Genomic DNA, 22139 nt, shown 5'->3' with positions numbered 1-22139 from the left:
GCTCTGTGATTTCATTCTCGAGACTCCCCTCCATGCTTGGTTTCATTATTCTCATTCTACAGAAGAAGAAACCGAAGTTCAGAGTGGCATCAGATTGATGGTAGCCAGGACAGCTGGAGTTGTTCTGGGTGATCATCAACACAACAATCCTAGTGTTCATCTGTCTACACTGAGAAAAACTAACCCAATGTCTGAGGTGTTGTCAGTTTACGTAGAGCACACTGCATGAGTCTGATTTCCATCCATGCAAACATCTTAATGGTTGGTAATCCCTGCAAACACCAAAAATAGAACCTTCACCTTTTTGCTAGGGATTGTAATAGAAAGGCATGACAGTAGAACACACATCTTGATAGAAAAATACTTAAAGGTTTTAATTCTCTGAATACCAAGAGTTAACAATTTATGACTACCCTTTGAAAATAGGGTATATGGGAGCAATTTTGAGGTTTTCAAAATCAGTACAAAGCTTATCAAATCCAACATCACCTGCACAGGTTGTAAAGTGACTTCCTTATCAAAGGACAGCAGCTGGCTTGGGGGCGGATCTGTCACTGGATATAGCTCAGTCTCTGTCGGGCACAGTCCAGGGCCTTCCTGCTCCTTCCATGAGCTCCTCATACAGTGACAGTTTATCCCATGTGTTCCTTGAAGAGCCATTTCTGATGTTCTGAGTCGGTGCAGTCCCGCAAGAGGGGTACAAAACTGTCACTGAACGCCTTCCTCTCAGCCTGAACACACTTATTGGACTGCATGTGGAATAAAGAACCATCCTACAAGAGATGATAAACTACGGATATTTAAAAGAAACCCAAATAATTCCCCAGAAAATATCTTTTTCCTTACAGTGTATTCTTCAGAGCTCAGGGGACTTTTTATCATTCCAGAAGCAGTTACTGAGCATGGAGTGTCTGCCCTGTGCTAAGGCAACGGGGGACTGTGTGCGCACAGGAAGGACCAGGTGTGGACAGGTGTGGATCCCCCGTACCCGGAAGCTTGGCACCAGGGTCCACAACTCCACCATCAGGGCCGGTGGTGCCACCTGCTGGCCGCTCTAGGGATCTATCAGACTCCCTGCCTCCTTCCCTACCCGCTATTCTTTTCCTTCAGGGAAATCAGGATCAAAGATCCCTTATTAACCTCTTTCACGTCCCTCGGGTCAACTAATTCCATCCCTGGCGATCTCTTTCTCTTAGGTTTTTAAAGGCAGACTCAGGAACCTTGGCTGTAATCCCAGCTCAGCCAGAGAACAGCTGGATGAGAGGGTAAGTCACCTGTGAAGACATCGGTTCTACAGGACCATGACCACTTCCCCAGCCCCAAAAATCATGGTCCTCTTTAATGCTTCCCTCATTCTCTTCTTTTTCCCAGCTGTTGCTGAGTTAGTTCAGCAAGCCTCTCCTCTGGCCCTGGAGTTTGTTTTTTCCCTCCACCTCTCTCCATCATAAACTGTACAGCCCAGGGGAACATCATCGTGTCTGAGGACCAGAAGGGCGGAACAAGTGGCATATCTGTTCTAGGGAAAGACCAACCTTGGAAATAGAATTATATGAAGAAGAATCGCAAAAAATATTCACCTTTAAAACCCTTAAGAGAGCTCCCAAGTTGCCCTCAGAGCACCAGGAAAGGAAATGATTAAATATAGCCGCTCTTCTCCCACCCTTCTAAGGAAACTTATTTTTTCCTTAAATGGTCACTGAAATTTAAGATAACATTGTAATGACATTTCAAACCAATTTTATGATTTCTCGCTTGCAGGACTCTTCCTTGAGGGCTTACAAACAGGTTCCAGTTAGAAGAGAGAAGAGGAGGAGGCGGGGGCAGGCGCTGTAGAGAACCACAGACCGGGGGTGTCTTCTGTCTTATTTTTTATAAGCGCCACGGCGCAGGGCTTGTCTAGGGAGCCTGCAGATTTCACTGCTAATCATAATATTGTCCACGGGAAAATGGATTCCACCTTCTAATCATACCTAGAATTAACCCATTTATAAGCAACAGAGACCAATCTTTCCATCCCTGGGGTCAGGCTGGGAATGAAAGCTTCCCATGGAGATAAAAGAGAACTGATTTTTTTCTTTTGAATTATTTGCTTTGGATTTATTCCCTCAAGTGCTTTTTCATGACTCAAAGGATTTGACTGATTCACGGGTCCCGTTGCAGCTGTGCAGTGTGGCTGGTGCGTTTCAGGCCTGAAATAATACCCAGTTCCCAGCCCCCAGTAACTATTCTGAAGGAGCGCCAACTCCCCCCGAGGGGTGTTTTCTTATCCTGTGTTTCTTAATGTTCATTCTTATCCTATAAGTAATAGCTGATTTCTGTAGAACTTCATGGTTTCCAAGGACTATTTTTGCCATACATCTGGTCCACTGTTATGGTTCCCATTCTACAGCTGGGGAAAATGAGGCTTAAAGACATGGAGTAGCTTCTACCTGGGTCTAACCTAACCTCACACCCTTACGCTTTGCTATTTGTTCTACTCATTTAAACCCCATTTCATCTTCGACTGTGTTTGCACAGCTCCTCTTTCCATGGCCATGGCCACAGGTTGGAGGAGGGCAGGACGACTAGAGGGGAGCCATAATGCTACTGATGATGGGTGCTGACGCTGAATGCCAGACCCCCACCACACTGCCAGTAGTTTGAGGGAAGCCCTCAGTCTCCGGATGTGGCTGCCCCCCTGAGACCCGCGAGGACTAGGTGGGAGAACTCTCCCTCTACTCCCCCCATCGGCAGCCCCGGACTGACAGCAAGGAAGGCAGGAGACAGCTTGCTTACCTCCTGCAAGATGAACTTCTGATTCTCCGGGACAGTGTCCTGGCAGAGATGCATGGTGAGAATGTCCGTTCCTGCCTCCACGGCAATGCAGGCCTCTGGCTGGTGGGTGTTATAGCGTATTTCCTTCTGGGACGTGTACTCGAAGAACTAAAAACGGAGCAGCCAACATGCACAAGTCACTGTCTGATGTGGAAGGAGGGAGATCACTGGGCTAGAACCTGGGGGGACTCCAGGTTGGAAGAAATTCTAATCCCACCACTTCGTCTCCAGATGTCTGACACCTCATCTCCTCCATCCTCCACAGGCCCCGCCCTGCTGGTGTATCTGCCTGCTTGGGCTGGGATCCTGGTCCAGGCCACACACCTTCCCAGTCTCCACCTGCCCACCCTGAAACTCAGACGTCACCCAGACAGCCCTGCCCTGGGCCCTGGTAGTTACTCTAAACACTCCTTTGTGTGGCACCATGCATCAAAACGTGTAATTCCATTTAAGCATTAATTCTAAGGAACTCATCCGAAATGCAGATCTGTTGGGGTTTTTTTTTTTTTCCTTTTTTTTTTTTTTTTTTTTTCTGACAAGAAGTTAGTGGCAGGAGCACTTACAACCACAAAGATAGGCAGGCAGGGACTCAGGTATAACTAAATAGTAATCTACCCGCATGAAGGGTTATCAAGAGGCCCTTGGGAATGATATTCTCAAAGGATGTCTAGTAACACAAGAAAAGTATGATAAAGTAAGTGGAAATAATGAGATAGAAAACACATAGACATGATGATAATAACTATTTCAAACAATAATCTAAAGGCCTTGCATCCAAAGAGATGGGAAGTAAATATGTCTTCATTCTAATGGCGGTTGCTGGGTCCTGTCATTCACTTACTGCTTCTGGGTTGGGTTATTTGTTTTTGGGGGTTTTTTTTGTGTGTGTTTTTCAAATATTCTGCAATAAGCATATATTACCTGGATCATGCAAAAAAATCAAATGTTTAATTTTTTATTTTATTTATTTATTTTTTCACTCTGATCTTTGTTATCAAACTTTTAATTTTTATAAAACGGAGAGATTCATACCAAGAGTCCCTTGAGCACAGCGCCTCCTGCTGTCTGCTGCCCACTGGCCCTGGGATGTCCAGCTAGACAGAAGCAGCACCTACCTGGTTCTGACCCATTCCATGACAGAGATATAGAAGGACCTGGTGTCCCATGATCTGGTTTTCGTTGGGAGGGTTATAGTCAAAGCAGTAGTCTTTCAGTCCTTTGTTCTGTAGCTAAACAAAACACAAAGGTGGCATTTTGGTCCAGATTTATATGCAACAACAGATCCCACCCAAGGTTCTGAGGGTAATGACTCCATTAGAAAGCAGTGTCTGCCTCGAGAACCGGATTTAATGGGAAGAGCCCCTGACATTTTGAGGTCTGAAAGTGCCTTCCCATTCTATGTCATAGGCAAGAAGCATAACTCCCGTTTTAAGATGCTAGATCTGAGTTGCAGACAGTTTAACTCTTTATGGCCTGAAAGCTCCTATCTCTCCAGTTCTTGTTAGTGCAGCCTTATTGCTACACTAGTCCAAGCATAGCTGGGTTGTTGCCTCACACATGTACCAAGGACTCCTGCAAGAATGCATCTGCAAAAAGATACCCTGATTGAGGGACTCACCAGCCCCCAGATTAGAAGCGCAAGATTCTAGGCTACAAGAAACAGCATAATACAGAGCCGATGACTTGCCCAAAGTCACGCAAGTATAGACACCCGAGTCTGAATCCAGGACCTCAGCTCCCAAGTCCAGTGCTCTCTCCATCACTCGATGCTGTCTATCTAATGTCATCTCTAAGATACCTCTTAGATCTAAAACCCTTCAAACATTCTAAGAGCAAAAAACCAAGCTCCCCCTTCCCTTTCAGGAGCCTCTAGGGAAAGACACGCACCTTTCTAAACCCCTTTCTGGAGAGTTCAAAGACCCCTCAATGAACTCCTTGTGAACCCCACCCCTGCCCTGGCCCTTGTCCACCCTTGACTAGGCTGTTTCTGAAGATAAGACATATAGAAAGAAGTTTCCACAATCCACCAGCTCGTAAGTCACAGACTTCCGTGTTCTTGGAGTCTCTTTGCTTTGTGAAGGAATCTGGGAATAGGAGATGTTTAGAATAATCAGAGCATCTTAGAATTGGAAGGGTTCAAATGTCATCTAGCTATGTCTTGACCACCAAAGGACCTTGACCTCAAATGAATTCCCTATGTTCAGAAAGATTTGGAAGAAACTACAAAAACACTAAAGGAGGTTGGGGGGAGCCTCTAATGATTAAAACTGAGATTAAATAAGCCAGCTGTATCCTGTTGGTGAGACACAGAAAAAATGATATTAAGTGACTTTAGAACATACCATTTTTTTAGACTATCTCATATTTGATTACATTTCCTTAGTGAACTATATTCTACAAACAAATAGATCTGCAAAGAAATCTTAAACCTCATTCAGTATCACACGGTCAGTGTGTTATTATTTTGAAACTACTTTAAATAAAAGTTTAACATAGGGGCGCCTGGGTGGCTCAGAGGGTTAAGCCTCAGGTCATGATCTCAGGGTCCTGGGATTGAGCCCCACATCACGGTCCCTGCTCAGTGGGGAGCCTGCTTCTCCCTCTCTCTCTGCCCCTCTCCCTGCTTGTGCTCACGCGCTCTCTCTCTCTCTGTCAAATAAATAAATAAAATCTTAAAAAAGAAGAAGAAATACAAGTGTAATATCAAAGAAGAAAAAAATCCTGTAAGATTACATTTGAATTTGAGATATCAGTATGAGCTCACAATTTGTTTCTCAAAAATACACATTTCCTTTCTCTGCCTACTGAAAAGCTATAGTGCTGGGCTGTCCCACATGGTACCCACTGGCAGCACGCGGCCCAGGGCACCTGACGGGGCTAAGTCCACACTGAGACACACTATAAAGATAAAATACACAGCAGATTTCAAGACTCAGTGTGAAAACAAGTGTTAAAGCTAATAATATTGGGGGTATACTGAATTAAAATATATTATAAACTTTACTTGCTCCTTTTTTAAAAACATGGCCACTAAAAAATGTCCCATTACTTATGTGGCTAGCATTGGGTTTCGGTTGTGGTGTGTGATCTAGAGACAAAGACCATCACTGGCATCCAGACTGTGGGCTCCGACCACTGCCCCCCACAGAAAGTGTTGGGGCTTCTAGGAAGGATGGCAGCAGATGGAGAAGACAAGTGTGGCCAGAATCAAGGAGGTGATCAAGCCAACAGAAGGGGACAAGATCCTAGAAGCCAAAATAAAGAGATTCTCACTAGCCAAAGACAGGCAACCTGAGCAGTTAAAAGAAAACACACACACACTCACACACACACCAGACTAATTGACTGAAGCACATTGGCTATATAAAAGCCCGTTGGTTTACAATGTTGCTCAAGAAAAAAAAGCCAAAATGCAAATGAGTCAACAAACAAACAAAAACAACCCATTCCGCCCCAAGCGGAGCAAACTGGAGCACCAACTCTTACCCTGAAAACAGGCAAATAAAGAGAAAGACTGAAAAATGGGTTACGCCTTTTCTGAATGAACTCTAAATTTCGTAGATACCAAACTTTCCTGGTTAGTGAGGGAACACTCTTCTTTACAGAAGAATCTCGGCTCATGGTGCAGAAGGAACGAAAGCACTAGAAAAAGCCCTGATTGGCAATGCCATTTGAAATACGGGTCTAGGGCTAGCTTGTGCAGCACATATGCTAAAATTAGAACGATGTGGAGAAGATCAGGGTGGGCCCTGCTTAAGGATGACAAGCAAATTTGTGAAACCTTCATATTTAAGAAGAAATATGAGCCTAGGCCATGATTGTCAACAGCCACCAGAAACATGAGACAGAAGGCTGAATGGCCCCTGAGAGCAGCTGGTCCGGGAGAGGCTCCCTTGTCACTAGAGGCAGGAGACCAGAGGTGAGGTGCTCCCGCTGTTGACGCAGTTGGAACCCAAGTGCATCCAGGAAGTGTCCTTGCCATAAAAGGTCGATTCCCACTCCAGTCAAGGCTTAGACCTCATTTCTAGTTTAAGAAGGGTGGGTGAGAGAGGCACCATTTAAGACCCACAGGGAGATAATGAGGTAACCCCAAGGGTGAGACTTTCTACAGGACAACAGATGCTGGTCGTTTTTTTTGTTTTGTTTTGTTTTAACAGTTATCAGCTAAAGGAGGGGAAGAAAGGGAAGAGGTCTGCCTTAGCTCAAAGAGTCCTGGGAGGAAAGACATGGCAGCCAAACACAATGGGTAGACCGGGTTTGATCCCCATCAGAACAAGTCAACTATCCCGAGAAAGATGTGAAAAATAGGGGGAATCTGATAAGGGCTTGATAGGAAAGGAAATGAAGAAATGATTGCTCCTCAGATTGGGTGTGATAATGGTCTGTGGTTGTGTGAGATCATATCCACACAGACATGCATGTGACAGTGACCAGGACTGAGATGACATGATGCCCAGGGTGTGCCTGAGCAAAGAAAAATTGTGAGAGGAGGGAGCAGAGGAGCCAGAAAGCAGGAGGGGCGAAATCATGATGATTCTAGATTCTTCAGGACAGAGTTCCTTACACCATGCTCTCTGCTTGGACATTTTCACAATGAAAATAGAATTTAATGCATAAATGGCCTGCTCTGTATTTATTTTTTGTGTGTGATTATTTATTTAATTTCCACCTCCCTCATAGACAATACACTTCTTGAAGGTGGGATAGTGGTTGTCCTTCCACCATCAAACCCCGATGCCCAGAGCAGTGCCTAGCACAGGGTAAACTCCATGTAAATATTAAAGTTGGGGTATTCTGAAAGTTACAGACACTCTTGAGAAATACAAATACGTTGGGTGAATGAAAATTTCATCAAAAGAGCCAGAGATTTAAAAACAGTCAAGAGACCCCACCTATTAGGGAGATAGTTGTTCACTTTTATGTTTTTTAGGTGACTGAAGATGTAATTGGTTCTGATTTAGTTCACAGTCACAGAGAACTCACGTTCCATGCAATGTGCCTGCAATTCTATCTCTCTCTCTTTTTAGTTTCAGAGGTAGAATTTAGTGATTCATCAGTCTCATATAAGACCCAGTGCTCATTATATCATGTGCCCTTCTTTTTTTTTTTTTTAAGATTTTATTTATTTATTTGACAGAGAGAAATCACAAGTAGGCAGAGAGGCAGGCAGAGAGAGAGGAGGAAGCAGGCTCCCCGCTGAGCAGAAAGCCCGATGTGGGGCTTGAACCCAGGACCTGGGATCATGACCTGAGCCGAAGGCAGTGGCCTAACCCACTGAGCCACCCAGGCGCCCCTATCATGTGCCCTTCTTTATGTCCATCACCCAGCAGTCCCATCCCCCAACCCTCCTCTCCTCCAGCAACCCGCAGTTTGTTTCCTCGAGTTAAGAGTCTCTTACAGTTTGCCTCCCTTTCTGTTTTCATCTTACTTTATTTTTCCTTTTCTTCCCCATGTTCATCTTGTTTCTTAAATTCCACATATGAGTGAAATGATATAATTGTCTTTCTCTGATTAACTTATTTCACTTAACTTAATACCTTCTAATTCATTGCAGAAGTCAAGATTTCACTCTTTTTGATGGCCAAGTAATATTCCAATCAATATATATATGTACACACCACATCTGCTTTATCCATTCAGCTATCAATGGACATCTGGGCTCTTTCCATAGTTTGGCTGTTGTGGACATTGCTGCTGTTTTGTGGACATGTGCCCCTTCGAATCACTATGTTTGTATCCTTTGGATAAATAGTAGTGCAATTGCTGGGTCATAGCTCTGTTTTTAATTTTTTTTTTAATATTTTATTTATTTAATAGACAGTGATCACAAGTAGGCAGAGAGAGAGGAGGAAGCAGGCTCCCTGCTGAGCAGAGAGCCCAATGGGGCTCGATCCCAGGACCCTGAGATCATGACCCGAGCCGAAGGCAGAGGCTTTAACCCACTGAGCTACCCAGGCACCCCTGTTTTTTTTTTTTTTTAAAGATTTTATTTATTTATTTGACAGACAGAGATCACAAGTAGGCAGAGAGGCAGGCAGAGAGAGAGAGGAAGCAGGCTCCCCACGGAGCAAAGCCTGATGCGGAGCTTGATCCCAGGACCCTGGGATCATGACCTGAGCCAAAGGCAGAGGCTTTAACCCACTGAGCCACCCAGGCACCCCCAGGCGCCCCTGTTTTTAACTTTTTGAGGAACCTCCATATGTTTTCCAGAGCGGCTGCACAAGCTTGCACGCCCACCAACAGTGTAGGAGGGATCCCCTTTCTCCACATCCTCGCCAACACTTGTTGTTTCCTAGGATTTTGATGGATTCCTGTCTCACATTGAGGTCTTTCATCCATTTTGAGTTTATCTTTACGTATGGTATAGGAAAATGGTCCAGTTTCATTCTTTTGCATGTGGCTGTCCAATTTTTCCAACACCATTTGTTGAAGAGAATAGCTTTTTTTTGCTGGATATTCTTTCTTATTTTGTCTAAGATTAGATTTGTCTAAGATAAGATTGGTCATAGGGTGTCCTGCTTTGCATTTATCAAAGACTTCCAGAATAGAACACAGGCACTTCTGATCAACATGACACAGGAGACCTCCCTAAGTAGAGATATTTCCTCCCAAAAGCCAAAGGCACTGGACATTTTAGTTGACTTCATCCCAGAAACATTTCTTTCAGGTTCTTTAAAATAACAGAAGTGATGCATCTCCCTCCATCACTGCCTTTATGAATCCCTGAGTAGGGAATTATTAACTGGTCCAGCCACTGAAGACTGAAGCGAGGTGACTGACACTGGACATGGAAGCACTAAGTGAGCCTCAGTCTCCTCATCTATAAAATGGGAGGCTTATACTCACCAGTTTGGAGGTGGCTTCTAGTACTGACATTCTGGACCCGAGGCCCAGAGATGGGGAGAATGAAAGATAGTGCCTGAATGCAGGAGGGGAGGGAAGGAGAGGAAGGCCAGCAGTCCCCATAAAGGGGCCTTTCTTAGCCAGGATTTGTTGATCAGGAAACTCCCAGCCCGCCACATGCTCACTCACCATCCCGAAGAAGCCAGGCCGGTCCTCAGGCACGTGCAGTTCTGGGTACACGTTCTCCAAGAACCACCTGAAGTCCTTACACTGGAGCTTTGCACGGAGCTGCTTCCTCTCTGTCACATCCCCAAAGGGTTCCTGAGAAAACAGCAAAGACAGTGAGTCCCTGTGGCCCCCTCTCCACGGACACTCCTTCCTCAGCAGCACTGAGCACCTGCGGAGCGCCAGGCCCCGCACAGGCTCAGAGGCTCAGACCAGCCTCAGACACAGCTGCCACTCCCCAGCAGCCGACACGGTCACACAAACGACTGCCTTCTCGGGGGTCCTCGCTTCAGGGAGGCTCAGCCAGCTACACAACACAAAGCACCTGGTGATGAAGTCGGGGAGCCGCAGGGTCCTGGGGCCGCACTGGGTCCCGGGCCTGCACGTCGGTGAGCGTGTGATCCCAGACCAGCGACCATCTGTAGAGCACATCCACCAGGACCTTCTGAACGACGGATCCCTGAGTGTGCACTTTCTTTTTTTTTTTTTTAGAGATTTTATTTATTCATTTGACAGACAGAGATCACAAGCAGGCCGAGAGGCAGGCAGAGAGAGAGGAGGAAGCAGGCTCCCTACTGAGCAGAGAGCCTGATGCAGGGCTCGATCCCAGGACACTGGGATCATGACCCGAGCCAAAGGTAGAGGCTTTAACCCACTGAGCCACCCAGGCGCCCCTGAGAGTGCACTTTCAAACACAGGTCAAGCATCCTCGATGTCATCACGCTCAAAGACCTCGTGTGCTCAACATACTGACGTTGGAACATATACTTGGAGTGGCGAGCGCAAAGCTCCACGATGATAAATACTGGCGGGAGGTCAGTTTTCTGCACCAGACCAAGGATTGAGAACTTCCCTGTAACTGAATAAAAGCAAGTGTCTACTTAGCACAGCCAGAGGCACAAAGCCGAGGGCTGACATGTTACTGTCCCTGCCTCATGATGCTAGAGTATCAAAATGTGACAAGCTAGAGAGCAAAATGGTAATGACAGAAAACTGGCTGAGTAAAATTTCATATTTTTACTTATTTCCCAGCAGTTCTTTCTTTGGTGAGTCATGGGGTCCTCCCCTTCAACCAGATGCCCATTTTAATGCTGGGTCCCAGGCATCCAGACCAAAGGCATAGGCCGTGACCCTATGTTATTCCTTGGAAATCCTCAGGAAGAGGGAAGTGGGGCTTCCAGCCTGGGTTAGAGAAAGGAGCTGATGTTTCCATCCTGTGGCTGTGGCAGGACGGAGGAAGCCGTGACCCTGGCGTCCAGAGGCGGAGAAGGGCCAAGGGGGAGGTCAGGGCAGCTTCACAGGGCTCAGCAGAGCAGGGAGAGGGATCCATGGGAGGGCACACACCCCAGATGCACACACCTGTCTGCATCACCCACAAGGCCTTGGGCAAGCTCTCTGAGCTTCCCTCTGTCATCTAAAAAATGAGAATTTCACAGCTATCATGAAGGGCTCGCTAAGGATTCAGAAGAAGAGATTTTCCTCAAGTGGCCAGAATCGAGAGTGTTTACAGCACATCTCATCTTGCCAAGCAGCCCTCTGAGTTATGCTGACACAGGTGGGTACCCTGTGCCGGGGTCTGTAGAGAGCTGGCCCGTGTAGAGGCCGTCGACTTACTCGCTGAAATGTCTTTGTGGTTCCACACCTTCTCCATCACTCGCAGACATGAGCAGAGTGGCCAGAAATCATAGTCACCCCACAGGACGCTCCTAGCTGAGGTCACGTCTCAGTTCCCATACTGTCAACAAGTGTCCTGTTTGGGATCTGGCTTGCCTAGTGCCACATTTTCAAGGTTTTGCTTCTCTGTGTTGGTGACATCACTGTTCAAAAGCACCCCCAAGCACCATGCTGGAAGGCTGGCTAGCATTCCTAGGTTCAAGAAGGCCATGCTGGGCCTGACAGAGAAATTACATGGGTGGGATGGGCTTCACTTGGGCACGTGTTACAGTGCTGTTGGCCATGAGTCTGGTATAAAGAATCGACAATATGTACATCATAATGTCTTTCAACAGAAATACACATGAAACCAAGTTAGGTGTTGATCAGCTGGCAAAAACGTCAGGCCACGGGAGGCATGAGGGAACCTAGCCCCGCAGTCCCCCAGGAGCAGTGTGGTTCAGTAGTCTGGAAATCAGGGTTGGTGATGACAGCACAGACCATCATTACTGTGACTAATGAGAAGCAGCAGTCGGTATTATTCTAAGTGGGAGGAATAAGGGGTTCCCAGACTTGTATCATGGGTGCTTGAGTTAGTCTCTATTTCTGGAACCAGTTCGCTGGGGGCGGGGAAGCCAGAATCGGCTGCTTTGGTTTGGAAACGGCCAGCGGGGGGGTGGGGGTAGGTGGTGGCTGCAGGTGGGCCGGGGAACTCACCAAGCGGGCGTGCGGGTTGCGATGGTAGTAGAGCTCTTTAAATTCATCCATCCACACTTCGGCGGCTCGGACGCAGTTGGCCAGAGCCTTGTTGCGGGAGTAGGGAGCTTGCTTGGGGAAAACGTGGCCAACGTGTGAGCAGGGGTGTGTCTCCAGGGTCCCACCGCACTGCCAGATCTGTGCACAGAGCAGGGAGGAGGCCGGCAGGTGAGTGGGGGAACGTGCTGTGGGTCCACAATGCCCGCAGCCAGGAGGCCGGGCACATAGACATCACGATGAACACAGCCAGGGCCTCACCCTCTACGGGACAGGAGGCCACCTCCCCAGCACATGCAGAACACAGTCAAAGAGCAAGAACATAGCCCCGAAGATGAATAAACCATCAGAAGCGAGACCCTGCAGTCCATGCACTAAAGCTCATGCACTTGACCCAAGGAGCCCCCATATCTGACCTCACCAGGAACCCATTTACTCATCATGTAAAACACAAGCTCTTTACCTGGTCTCCTAGCCTCAGAAGATAGGAAAGCAGCAAGTAAGAAGAGAGGTTTGGAAGGGAGAAAGGAAGAACTTCTAGAGGTAGGCAGAGCAGCCTGACACCTAGGGAAGAGGCAGAAAGACCATTAAAAGCACACCCAACACCTGACCAGGCTGCCTTGTCTGAGAGCTTTTCATGCCGGGGGCAGATGGTTGGGAACACCTGTCCCAAGGATGTGTGACCAGGGATAGGATCTGGTACTTGAAATGCGGGATGTGAGTCTTTGGGGGAGGGCCAATTCTTATAAACTCTTTCAAAGCAGGAAACATTATTGAAACTTAAAATTTTTCTATTAAGGGCACCTGGGAGACTCAGTGGGTTAAGCCTCTGCCTTCGGCTCAGGTCATGATCTCAGGGTTCTGGCATAGAGCCCTACATCGGCTCTCTGCTCAGCAGGGAGCCTGCTTCCCCCGCACCCTCCTACTTGGGATCTCTCTCTCTATCAAATAAATAAAATCTACAGAAAAATAACTTTTTTCTATTAAAAAGTACAGACACTGACATAAACTTTTGATACTTTAAAATGCAGGATTTGGTGAACTGGAAACTGCATTGAAATGTTAGCGGTCTCTCCAAGGGGCATCTAGGGGGTCACACGCAGCAGAACTAGTAGGTGGGCTTGTTCCAAAAAGCAGATTCCTGGTCCCAACTGAAAATCCATCAAAGCTGACTTTCTGGGGACTGTACTTATAAATCTTCCTTTTTAGCAAGTCTCCCTAACAATTTTCATGTGTGGCCAAGCTGGAAAGTTACTGTACCAAACAGGGTAATTAAGCAAATCAAGGTTCCCAAAGATGGGGTCAGGAGGCAGGGGCCTGTGTTTGAGCCCAGTGTTTGCCAATCACTGTTTGGGTGACCCTGACCCCATCACCTCCCCTGTCTGGGCCCCAGTTCCTCCCTGTTGTAGTGGGAGAAAAGAACTAGGTGACTTCTCAAGGGAGAGGCTTCCTTGCCCCGAATCTATGAAAAGTAAGTTTTTTTTTAAGGCTCAAACAAGAAGACAAGCATGTTTATAGGATGTCTATGCCACTACTATCATATTTCAGGACTGGTAGATAAAATTTGCCAACATGAAGGAAAAGTCCACCAGTGTCTCCTAGCAAATCCCATCATTCCTCAAAAGAGAGAGATTGAGAGAGAGAGAGAGAGAGAACAGGTTAAGAATGAGTCCAAAGAGAAAACTGGAATACTTACCCTAAAAGAGAATTCCAGGTTTTCTCCGCCCCAAACTTCCATTCCTGTATCATAAGACCCCAGATACTCAAAATATTTCTTACTCACAGCAAACAGCCCTCCAGCCATCGTTGGAGACCTAGAAGAGTGTGAGAACCATATTGCGATGTGAATGATGGCAGGAAGCCAGCACAGTTGAACTCCTGCCCGCCCCAAGCCCTCTGGCTGCCCATCCATCTCTAAACACATCCTGAGTTCACGATCTGTGCCAGACGCTAAGCTGAGCCTGGAGGCAGAGATGTGCCTCATGGTCCCTGCTCTGGGGAAGCTCATGGACATCTCAACCAGCACTGTGTGTGAGAGCACTCTGGTCAAGCCAGAGCCCCGGGGGCACACAGAGGGAGGCCTGGGGCCGGTGGGTAGGGCTCAGCCTGAAGAACACAGGGGAGATGGCAGAGAAAAGGAATGGAATCGTTCTTCAAACAGACACCAGCATGAGCAGAGGCCTGAGGGTGAGAGAAAACCTCATCCTTCTAGAAACACAGACAAGGAGAGTCAAGGAGAGAAAAATGCTCCCCAAGAAGATGGCTAGTGCCTTGCTTGGGTGGACTTAGCCGTACAGTCACAGGGAGGGCAAGCATGGTTGCCCTTAGGGCTATCGAAGACCATGGAAGGCAACACTGTCATCTTAAAGCTCTCCCAGGGCCCGTTCCTCTCCTGCATGAGTGGCCTCCCCTCCAGGACCCAGATGGCCAGCACTGGCCTGCTTCTTCACCTGGCCTGATGTTCCAGAAAGGGCCCAAGGCTTCCATCCTACCACAGCAGAAAGCTGTAGGGTCAACACACCAGGAGACGCAGATATAAGGATTTTATTTATTTTTTTTTTAAAGATTTTATTTTTTTTATTTATTTGTCAGAGAGAGAGAGGGAGAGAGAGCAAGCACAGGCAGACAGAATGGCAGGCAGAGGCAGAGGGAGAAGCAGGCTCCCTGATGAGCAAGGAGCCCGATGTGGGACTCGATCCCAGGACACTGGGATCATGACCTGAGCCGAAGGCAGCTGCTTAACCAACTGAGCCACCCAGGCGTCTTAGGAGACGCAGATATAAAAGGACGCATTCGGAAATGGAGAACTAAACTTCATTAAGAGCCTGATGGTCTACAAATGTTAAGGTCTTCCAGCAGCAATCATGGCCCCTGACAAAGTATTGGCTTTTCCTGTGCTCTAAGCGCTGGCCCAACGGGAAAAGGACAAGGTCTTTGTGGAAGGGAAGGCTCTAGACTATACAACTCTTTTGTGTGTGTTCATCCTAAAAGTCTCAGAAGGAGGCAGAGTGGATATGCTGGTATCTATTTCACAAGTGAGGAAACTGAGGCCCAGGGATATTACAGGAAGGGAAGGGGAGTTGGCCATGACATCCCTGAGTACCTGTGTGTACTCAGGTAATGGGGGGGGACCATGGGAGTTCAGGTCAGCGTCCCAAGCTGTTTAGGTGAACCTAGATAGGATCCTTCCTACTCTGAGCCTCAGTTTACAAATCTGTTCAGTGAAAGTTTGGGTAGGATGTCCCTCAGTACTCCCACAGAAGCTTGGGCATCACCTAATCTCTCCCTCCCCCATTTTCCTTCAGTCTCTTGCAATTCTTCCACTGCAACATCCCCAGAGTCCTTCACTTCCTTCCATCTTCTCCTGCACCATCCCTTCTGACTGGAAGACTACGATGCCTCCTAATGATGTTGCTGCCCTCTGCCCCACCCCCTGCAGGCCCCTCACCACGTGGCATCCAGCAACTTTTAAAGAATGCAACAAGCAATGGTCATTTCCAGTTCAAATCCCTCCAGCAGCTTCTACCCTCTCAAAGTCCAAAGCCCTGTTCTTGGCCTTCCAGGCTGGACATGACTTGGCCCCATTCATCTCTCTTCCCCCATCTCTCAACACCATTCCCACAGGTGTTTCCCTCTGCTCAGCAGTGAGTCACCTCACAGTCAGAGCTCAGGTGGAAGATCCAGAAGCCCACCTGCCAAACAAGGGTGCTGATCTAAGACACCACTTCCAGTTCCGTTCACCAGCAGTAAAGCTGATGTTTGACCTCCATCCCCCTCATTCCCATATCTGCCTCCCATTTGGTCCTGAACTTGGAAGGGGAAGAAGAAGCCATGCTATCATATCAAGACCTCAACGAAGGAGAGAGCAACTGAGCCCCCTTTAAGCCCACTCTACTCAGACCCAGGCTCACTCACTGGTGAAAGGTGGCCCATTCAGCCCCAGGTCTACCCAGTTGAAAAAGCGCCTGACACCATGTCCTCAAAATGTTAAGCTTGAAATTATCATATGACCCACCAATTGCACTCCTAGGTATACAACCCAAAAAACTGATAACAAGGACTCAAACAGATAACAGTATCTCAACATCCACAGCAGCCCTGTTTATGATAACCAAAAGGTAGAAACAACCCAAGGGTCCGTCAGCAGGTGGATGGATAATCAAACATGGGTGTATATACAGTGGAATATTATTCAGCCATGAAAAATAAATGGAGTTCTAGAAGAACCTTGAAAACATGATGTTAAGTAAAGCAAGCTGGTCACAAAAGGACAAGTGTTGTGTGATCCCACTTATATGAGCAATCTAGACTAGAGAAATCCATAGGGACAGGATTAAAGTAGTTACCAGGAGTGAAAGGAGAGAAAGGGAAGTCATTGCTTAATGGGTATAGAGTTTCTGGACAGGACAATGAAAATGTCCTGGAAGTATATAGAGGTAATGGTTGTACAATATTGTGAATGTGCTTGATGCCCCTGAACTGACACTTAAAAACGGTGAAAGTGGGAAATTTTATGTTATACACATTTTACCACAGTTTTTTTAAATAAGTAAATCAATCAATAAAGTGTACCAATATAAAATTCATGTGTGGAGCAAAGCTTTTTTTTTTTAAGATTTTATTTATTTATTTGAGAGAGAGTGAGAGAGAGCATGAGAGGGGAGAGGGTCAGAGGGAGAAGCAGACTCCCTGTGGAGCTGGGAGCCTAACGCGGGACTCGATCCCGGGACCATGAGCCAAAAGCAGTCGCTTGACCAACTGAGCCACCCAGGTGCCCTGCAGCAAAGCTTTTTAATAAAAGTAAACATGCTCTGGAGAAAATGAGGGAGCAAGAGCCAACCTGCCCTCCCAGGGGCCCTCCCTGACACGACAGCCAGACGCAACAAGGCCCGCTCCAAGAGTGAGTGCCTGGAAGTCCCCCCTCACCTGATGACATCGATGGGGGACCGCATCCGCACCCTCTCCCTCTCGGGGACCACATGCCACGTGAACACCAGCCTCCAGTCGAAGCCGCCGATCTGAGGCTCACCGGGGTTGCCCAGGTACTCAAACGTGTTCCAGTCAATCACATCGATCACAGGGCACACCACCGCTGACTCCTCTTCGCCAATCCTGTGAACACCAGGATGCCCCGTGTGCCTCTCTGCGCAGACAGGTGGCCAGGGAATGAGAAGGGAGCTTGGGGATGAGATCTCTTCCTCCTTCCATGTGGAAGGAGGAGCACCTGTGTGAGAAAGGCCTGCGGCCACATCACACCCTGGAAGACGATCATCAGAGGGAATGCTCGGGTGACAGGGGAAGCTGAGGAAAGAAGGATTCTGGCTTGAAGATGGAAGGTCCCACAGCTTTTATGTTCTGATTCTGTCTATGGCTCTGCTGCATAAACTTGAGTCCCTCCATGAAAGTCGAGACATGTGAAAACCATCACTTTTAGAACAGAAAATAGACTTCCAGCGTCTAAAGACGGCAAGAGGTTTCTTCATGTAATCACAATGAAACATCTTCATGTTAAGAAATAATTATCCCCCTTCAGAACAGAGATGCACCCAGACCAGGGGATCAGCTTTGGAGTTAGAAAAGAAATTTGAATCCTGCCTCTTACTTGCTGTGTGACCTTAGCCAAGTCACCTAACCTCTCTGAGCCTATTGCCCGTAGGTAACACAGCCGCATCAATACCTACTCTTAATGGGTTAATGTAAGGACTCCCTGAGGGAATGTTTGTAAAAGATGACTGACAGAGAGCCTGGATCTACTACTATTCTTTTAATTCTTGTTATTGTGAAATGTCATACAGTATTAAAGCGAGAAACGCTGACTTCCCACGGCGGGTATCAGCCCACGTGTCTGCTTCAGCTGCTCTCCCCAGTCATGACTGCAGACCCAAGCGTCCTTCAGCATGCTGCCACATCGTGTGGGTACTCTGCATTTGACGACACATCCAGGTAAGAGGAGTTGAGACTGAGCTGTGTGTGAACACTGGATTTCTCTGGGTTCCATTTTGGGGGGTTTTCTCTGGAGTTTGAGGACCTAAAAATCCTAAGTCCCACAGAATAATGGTGTGAAGAAACAGATAAAGCAGACTCGAACTTTAAGAGTCCTTAGAATAATACCAGAAAGTCAGTGGTGTGAATACCATACTTCAGTAAGAATTATGGTATTAAGTGAAATTACAGTGTTCGGGATAGACAGTATGATAAAACCTGCAAATTCTCTAAAGCAAGGAAGATACGGACTGGGTACCTACCAACACCCAATTCTTTCAATAAACTGAAGGTGCTCTGAAAAGGTTTGAGGGGACCAATGGCAGACCCACTGGGCATGTTCAAAGAAGATGCTTAGCCCCTGACACAGATAAGAACCTATGACTTGCAATCAAGTTGGTTGGAACCAAGGGGAGCCACATTTGTACAGGAAAAGGAAAAGTGGGGAGAGCCAGCATTGGCAGAAAGGCCCCTGGAGCAGAGTCGCACGATGAGCAGGCCCAGTAGCAGTGTGCCCCACGGTGGGGGTGGGGGCGGGGGGGTGTGTGCTACTGGCATCTGGGGCTAAACCATTCTTTATTGTGTAGGGCTGAACTACGCGCCGTGGGCTGTCTGGCATCCCTAGTCCACGGCTCAGAAAATACCAGGAGCTCAACACCTGACTTGGGAACCAAAGATCTATTTCCAAAAGCCCCAGAGGAATAGGGTTACTGTTCCTGTTGGACAGTCTAAGGGACCAGTGTGTGCCAACTCTGGTGCCCACCTAGGTCCCTGGGAGCTTCAGAAACACCCAGAAGCCCAGGCCTACCCTCAGAGATTCAGATCCAAAGAGTCTGCCGTGAGAACAGGAGCTGGTATAATTTACAAATTCCCCAGGTGGGGTGCTTTTGTCTAGAGATATGGAACAAGGACTTATCTATGGGGAGGGCTGCCTTGCTGCCTCCCGGGAATGGGCGGGAGCAGAATTCTGGCAAGCGTTAGCACATTGTTGCCTTTAGACTGGTCTCAAGGTAGCCATCTGTGTGCACAGTGGGGAGGGGGTGAAGGCCAAACCCACCGGTCCAGGTTCCAGAGGAAACTCTTAGCTGTCACCATGTTCTAAACACCCTCAGACTCCATCACAGGCCAGGGAAACCCTGGGTTCCTGCTGCTAGTGAAGCTCAGCAGAGCTGAGGAGGAGAAAGAGGAAGCTGTGGCACCCACAGGGGACAGGACCGAGGACAGCAGAAGTAGCAGAATAGGGGGGAGCCTGGTCTCGCACAGGAAGGGAGGTCAGTGGGTCCCCAGTTCTTCCAGACAGACTCTGGCACCAAAGCACTAGAGGCCACAGTCTGCCAACTGTGGAGACCCTGGTCCTCCAACCCTTCACCTGCTCCACCGGAAGGGACCAGAGACAGACCCCCCACCTTGACCTTGACCCTTCCCCCACAACCTGGCAGAGCTCTGAGTCAGCCAGTCCAGCTCCTGACTGCTATGATGCAGAATCGGGAGAACGGGGAGAGAAAGAGGGATGAGAACAAAAGCGGGGGCCCGGTGACAGTAGTTTTGGAGGACAGGCAGATTGGGAGGGTCAGGGGAACACGCCATGGGACAGCAGGAGACATGTCCTTGAAGATAGGGCTGTATTATGACTTTTCATGGCTCCATAAAGAAAGAAAGAAAGAAGAGAGAAGGAAAGAAAGAAAGAAAAAGAAAGAAAGAAAAAGAAAGAAAGAAAAAGAAAGAAAGAAAGAAAGAAAGAAAGAAAGAAAGAAAGAAAGAAAGAAAGAAAGAAAGAAACTCTCTTTTATGACTATGTTGATATAAGGACAAACACCATCCAGGCTAAATTCATTAATGTGCAGTCATTATTGATACTCATTTTTTTTTCCTTCTGATTGAAAAAAAATTAATGTAAAAACATTTTTGGGGTCTGTTAAAGGTTCACAGGTCCTAAGCATCGTAGGCATGGGGTATAATGGATAAGACAGCCTTGCTTGAAGGAAATATGCCAAAATATATATTCTTAAACCACGTGATTCTATGTGATGGATATTTTTTTTTCTTCCACAGTAAGCATGTAAAATAAGTAGGAATAAAAGAAACACTAATAGGGCCTCCTACATGCTAGCATGCTCTAAGGACTCTGTATATGTATTAATTCATTGAATGGCCTCTGCAGCCCTGTGGGGCAAGGGCTGTTATCATGCCCACTGACAGAGGACTGCCCAAGGGCCATCTGAACCCAGGTGCCCGGCAACCCCCTATGCCCAGGTAAGAAGTTTCTGCTTCTGCACCATGTGCGGCCCCCACCCACACCGCTCACCTCTGCAGCAGCGGCTCGAGCCAACCCTCGTGGCACTCACAGTGGCAGTCCAGGAAGGTCAGCACTTCACCCTTCGCCGCAGAAGCGCCCAGAAGCCGGGCTCGCACCAGGCCCTCCCTCTTGTTGGCGCGGATCAGACGCACCTTGGGCAGGCTGGACAGCTCACTGGCCAAGCGCTCCTTCAGGTGCTCTGGGGAGGCAAGCCAGAGAAGCAGGGTCATCCCCACACATCCTGTGCCATACCCTTCCGGGGCCCTGTTATCCCAAAAAAGAAAACTGAACAGTTCAGACAGAAACCTCCTTTGCCCTGCGCCTGGGATGCCCTCAGCTCACCCAGAACCGAGGCTGGACGCACAGCAAGGCCAGGGGAGGCTGAGAGAGAAAGGGGTAGAAGAATTCCAGAGCTCCCCCAATGCTCCCCTTCAGCACACACGCACACTGAGTTATGTGCTTGAAATGGGTGCACGTGGTATGTGGATGTGTCTCAGCAAAGCCGTTACCCCCTCAAGAACACATCACACCCTGACTTGTGAACATTAAAAATAAAGAAAACAAAAACTGCCCAACGACAATTTTTCAGAAAAACTGGCTTAATATAAATTTGGTCTCCTTATGTTAATTATGTAATATGTTATAAAGTTTTAATTTATATGGAATGATGTTAACAAATTTTATTTATATTTCTGCTAATGTAAATTTTCTCAGGAGCACATTTCCCTGGACACAGTAATAGGAATAATAACGGCAGGTCACAGCAGAGAACCTCCTGTGCTAATTACCGTCTAGGGGATTTCTCTCAAAGTCACGCAAGTCTTCTAACTTTCCCATGAGGTAGGTACTACAATGATCCCCATTTATAGATGAGAACACTGAGGCCAGAGAGGTTAAGTAATATGTCAAATTCCCAGAACAGGGGCGCCTGGGTGGCTCAGTGGGTTAAGCCACTGCCTTCGGCTCAGGTCATGATCTCAGAGTCCTGGGATGGAGCCCCGCATCGGACTCTCTGCTCAGCGGGGAGCCTGCTTCCTCCTCTCTCTGCCTGCCTCTCTGCCTGCTTGTGATCCCTCTGTCAAATAAATAAATAAAATCTTTAAAAAAAAAAAAAATTCCCAGAACATGTGAGCTAAGGAACCAGGATTTTAACCCAGTGGCCCTGGCTTGAATCCATAGGCTTAACGCTGCTTCCCAGAGCTTTCTTGTATAATCTCTCGTCCTTGTGAAACAAATTCAGAATTTGTGAGGAGGACGTGTTCATTGCATTCTGCAGAAGAGGAAATAAGGCTTTAGATGTTGAAAAGTCGTGGAGTGCCTGGGTGGCTCAGTCGGTTAAGCATCTGCCTTCACCTCAGGTCATGATCCCAGGGTCCTGGGATCAAGTCCCGAATTGGGCTCCCTGCTCAGTGGGAGCCTGCTTCCCCCTCTCTCTCTGCCTGTGGTTTCCACTGCTTGTGTTCTCTCTCTCTCTGTCAAATAAATAAAATCTTTTTTAAAAAATTAAAACTCAATAGGTCGTGCCCACAGCGAGGACTGGCCCCAGGACTTGTTGACTCCACACACGTTAAGG

General features: G+C 47.5%; 1 protein-coding gene and 1 non-coding gene across 2 annotated transcripts in view; one reads left to right on the top strand and one right to left on the bottom strand.

Annotated features, from left to right (window-relative positions):
• Positions 1-349: 349 nt before the first annotated feature.
• The window catches only part of GALNT12 (polypeptide N-acetylgalactosaminyltransferase 12), a 40024-nt gene continuing 18234 nt past the window's right edge, over positions 350-22139 (bottom strand). The window contains 8 exon segments of the mRNA XM_047700722.1: positions 350-773; positions 2776-2922; positions 3930-4043; positions 9847-9978; positions 12253-12429; positions 13985-14102; positions 17215-17400; positions 20576-20765. Coding sequence (XP_047556678.1) covers positions 633-773; positions 2776-2922; positions 3930-4043; positions 9847-9978; positions 12253-12429; positions 13985-14102; positions 17215-17400; positions 20576-20765 — 1205 coding nt within the window. The 3' untranslated portion in view covers positions 350-632.
• On the top strand, positions 6502-6607 carry LOC125084157 (U6 spliceosomal RNA). Its single transcript, XR_007122514.1, has one exon. It is a non-coding gene; the product is annotated as a U6 spliceosomal RNA (small nuclear RNA).

This window comes from Lutra lutra, chromosome 13, assembly GCF_902655055.1.
Source record: "Lutra lutra chromosome 13, mLutLut1.2, whole genome shotgun sequence".
In the NCBI taxonomy this organism is placed as follows: Eukaryota; Metazoa; Chordata; class Mammalia; order Carnivora; family Mustelidae; genus Lutra; species Lutra lutra.
Note: the sequence above shows the minus strand (reverse complement) of the source record. Positions and strands in the feature narration are given on the sequence as shown.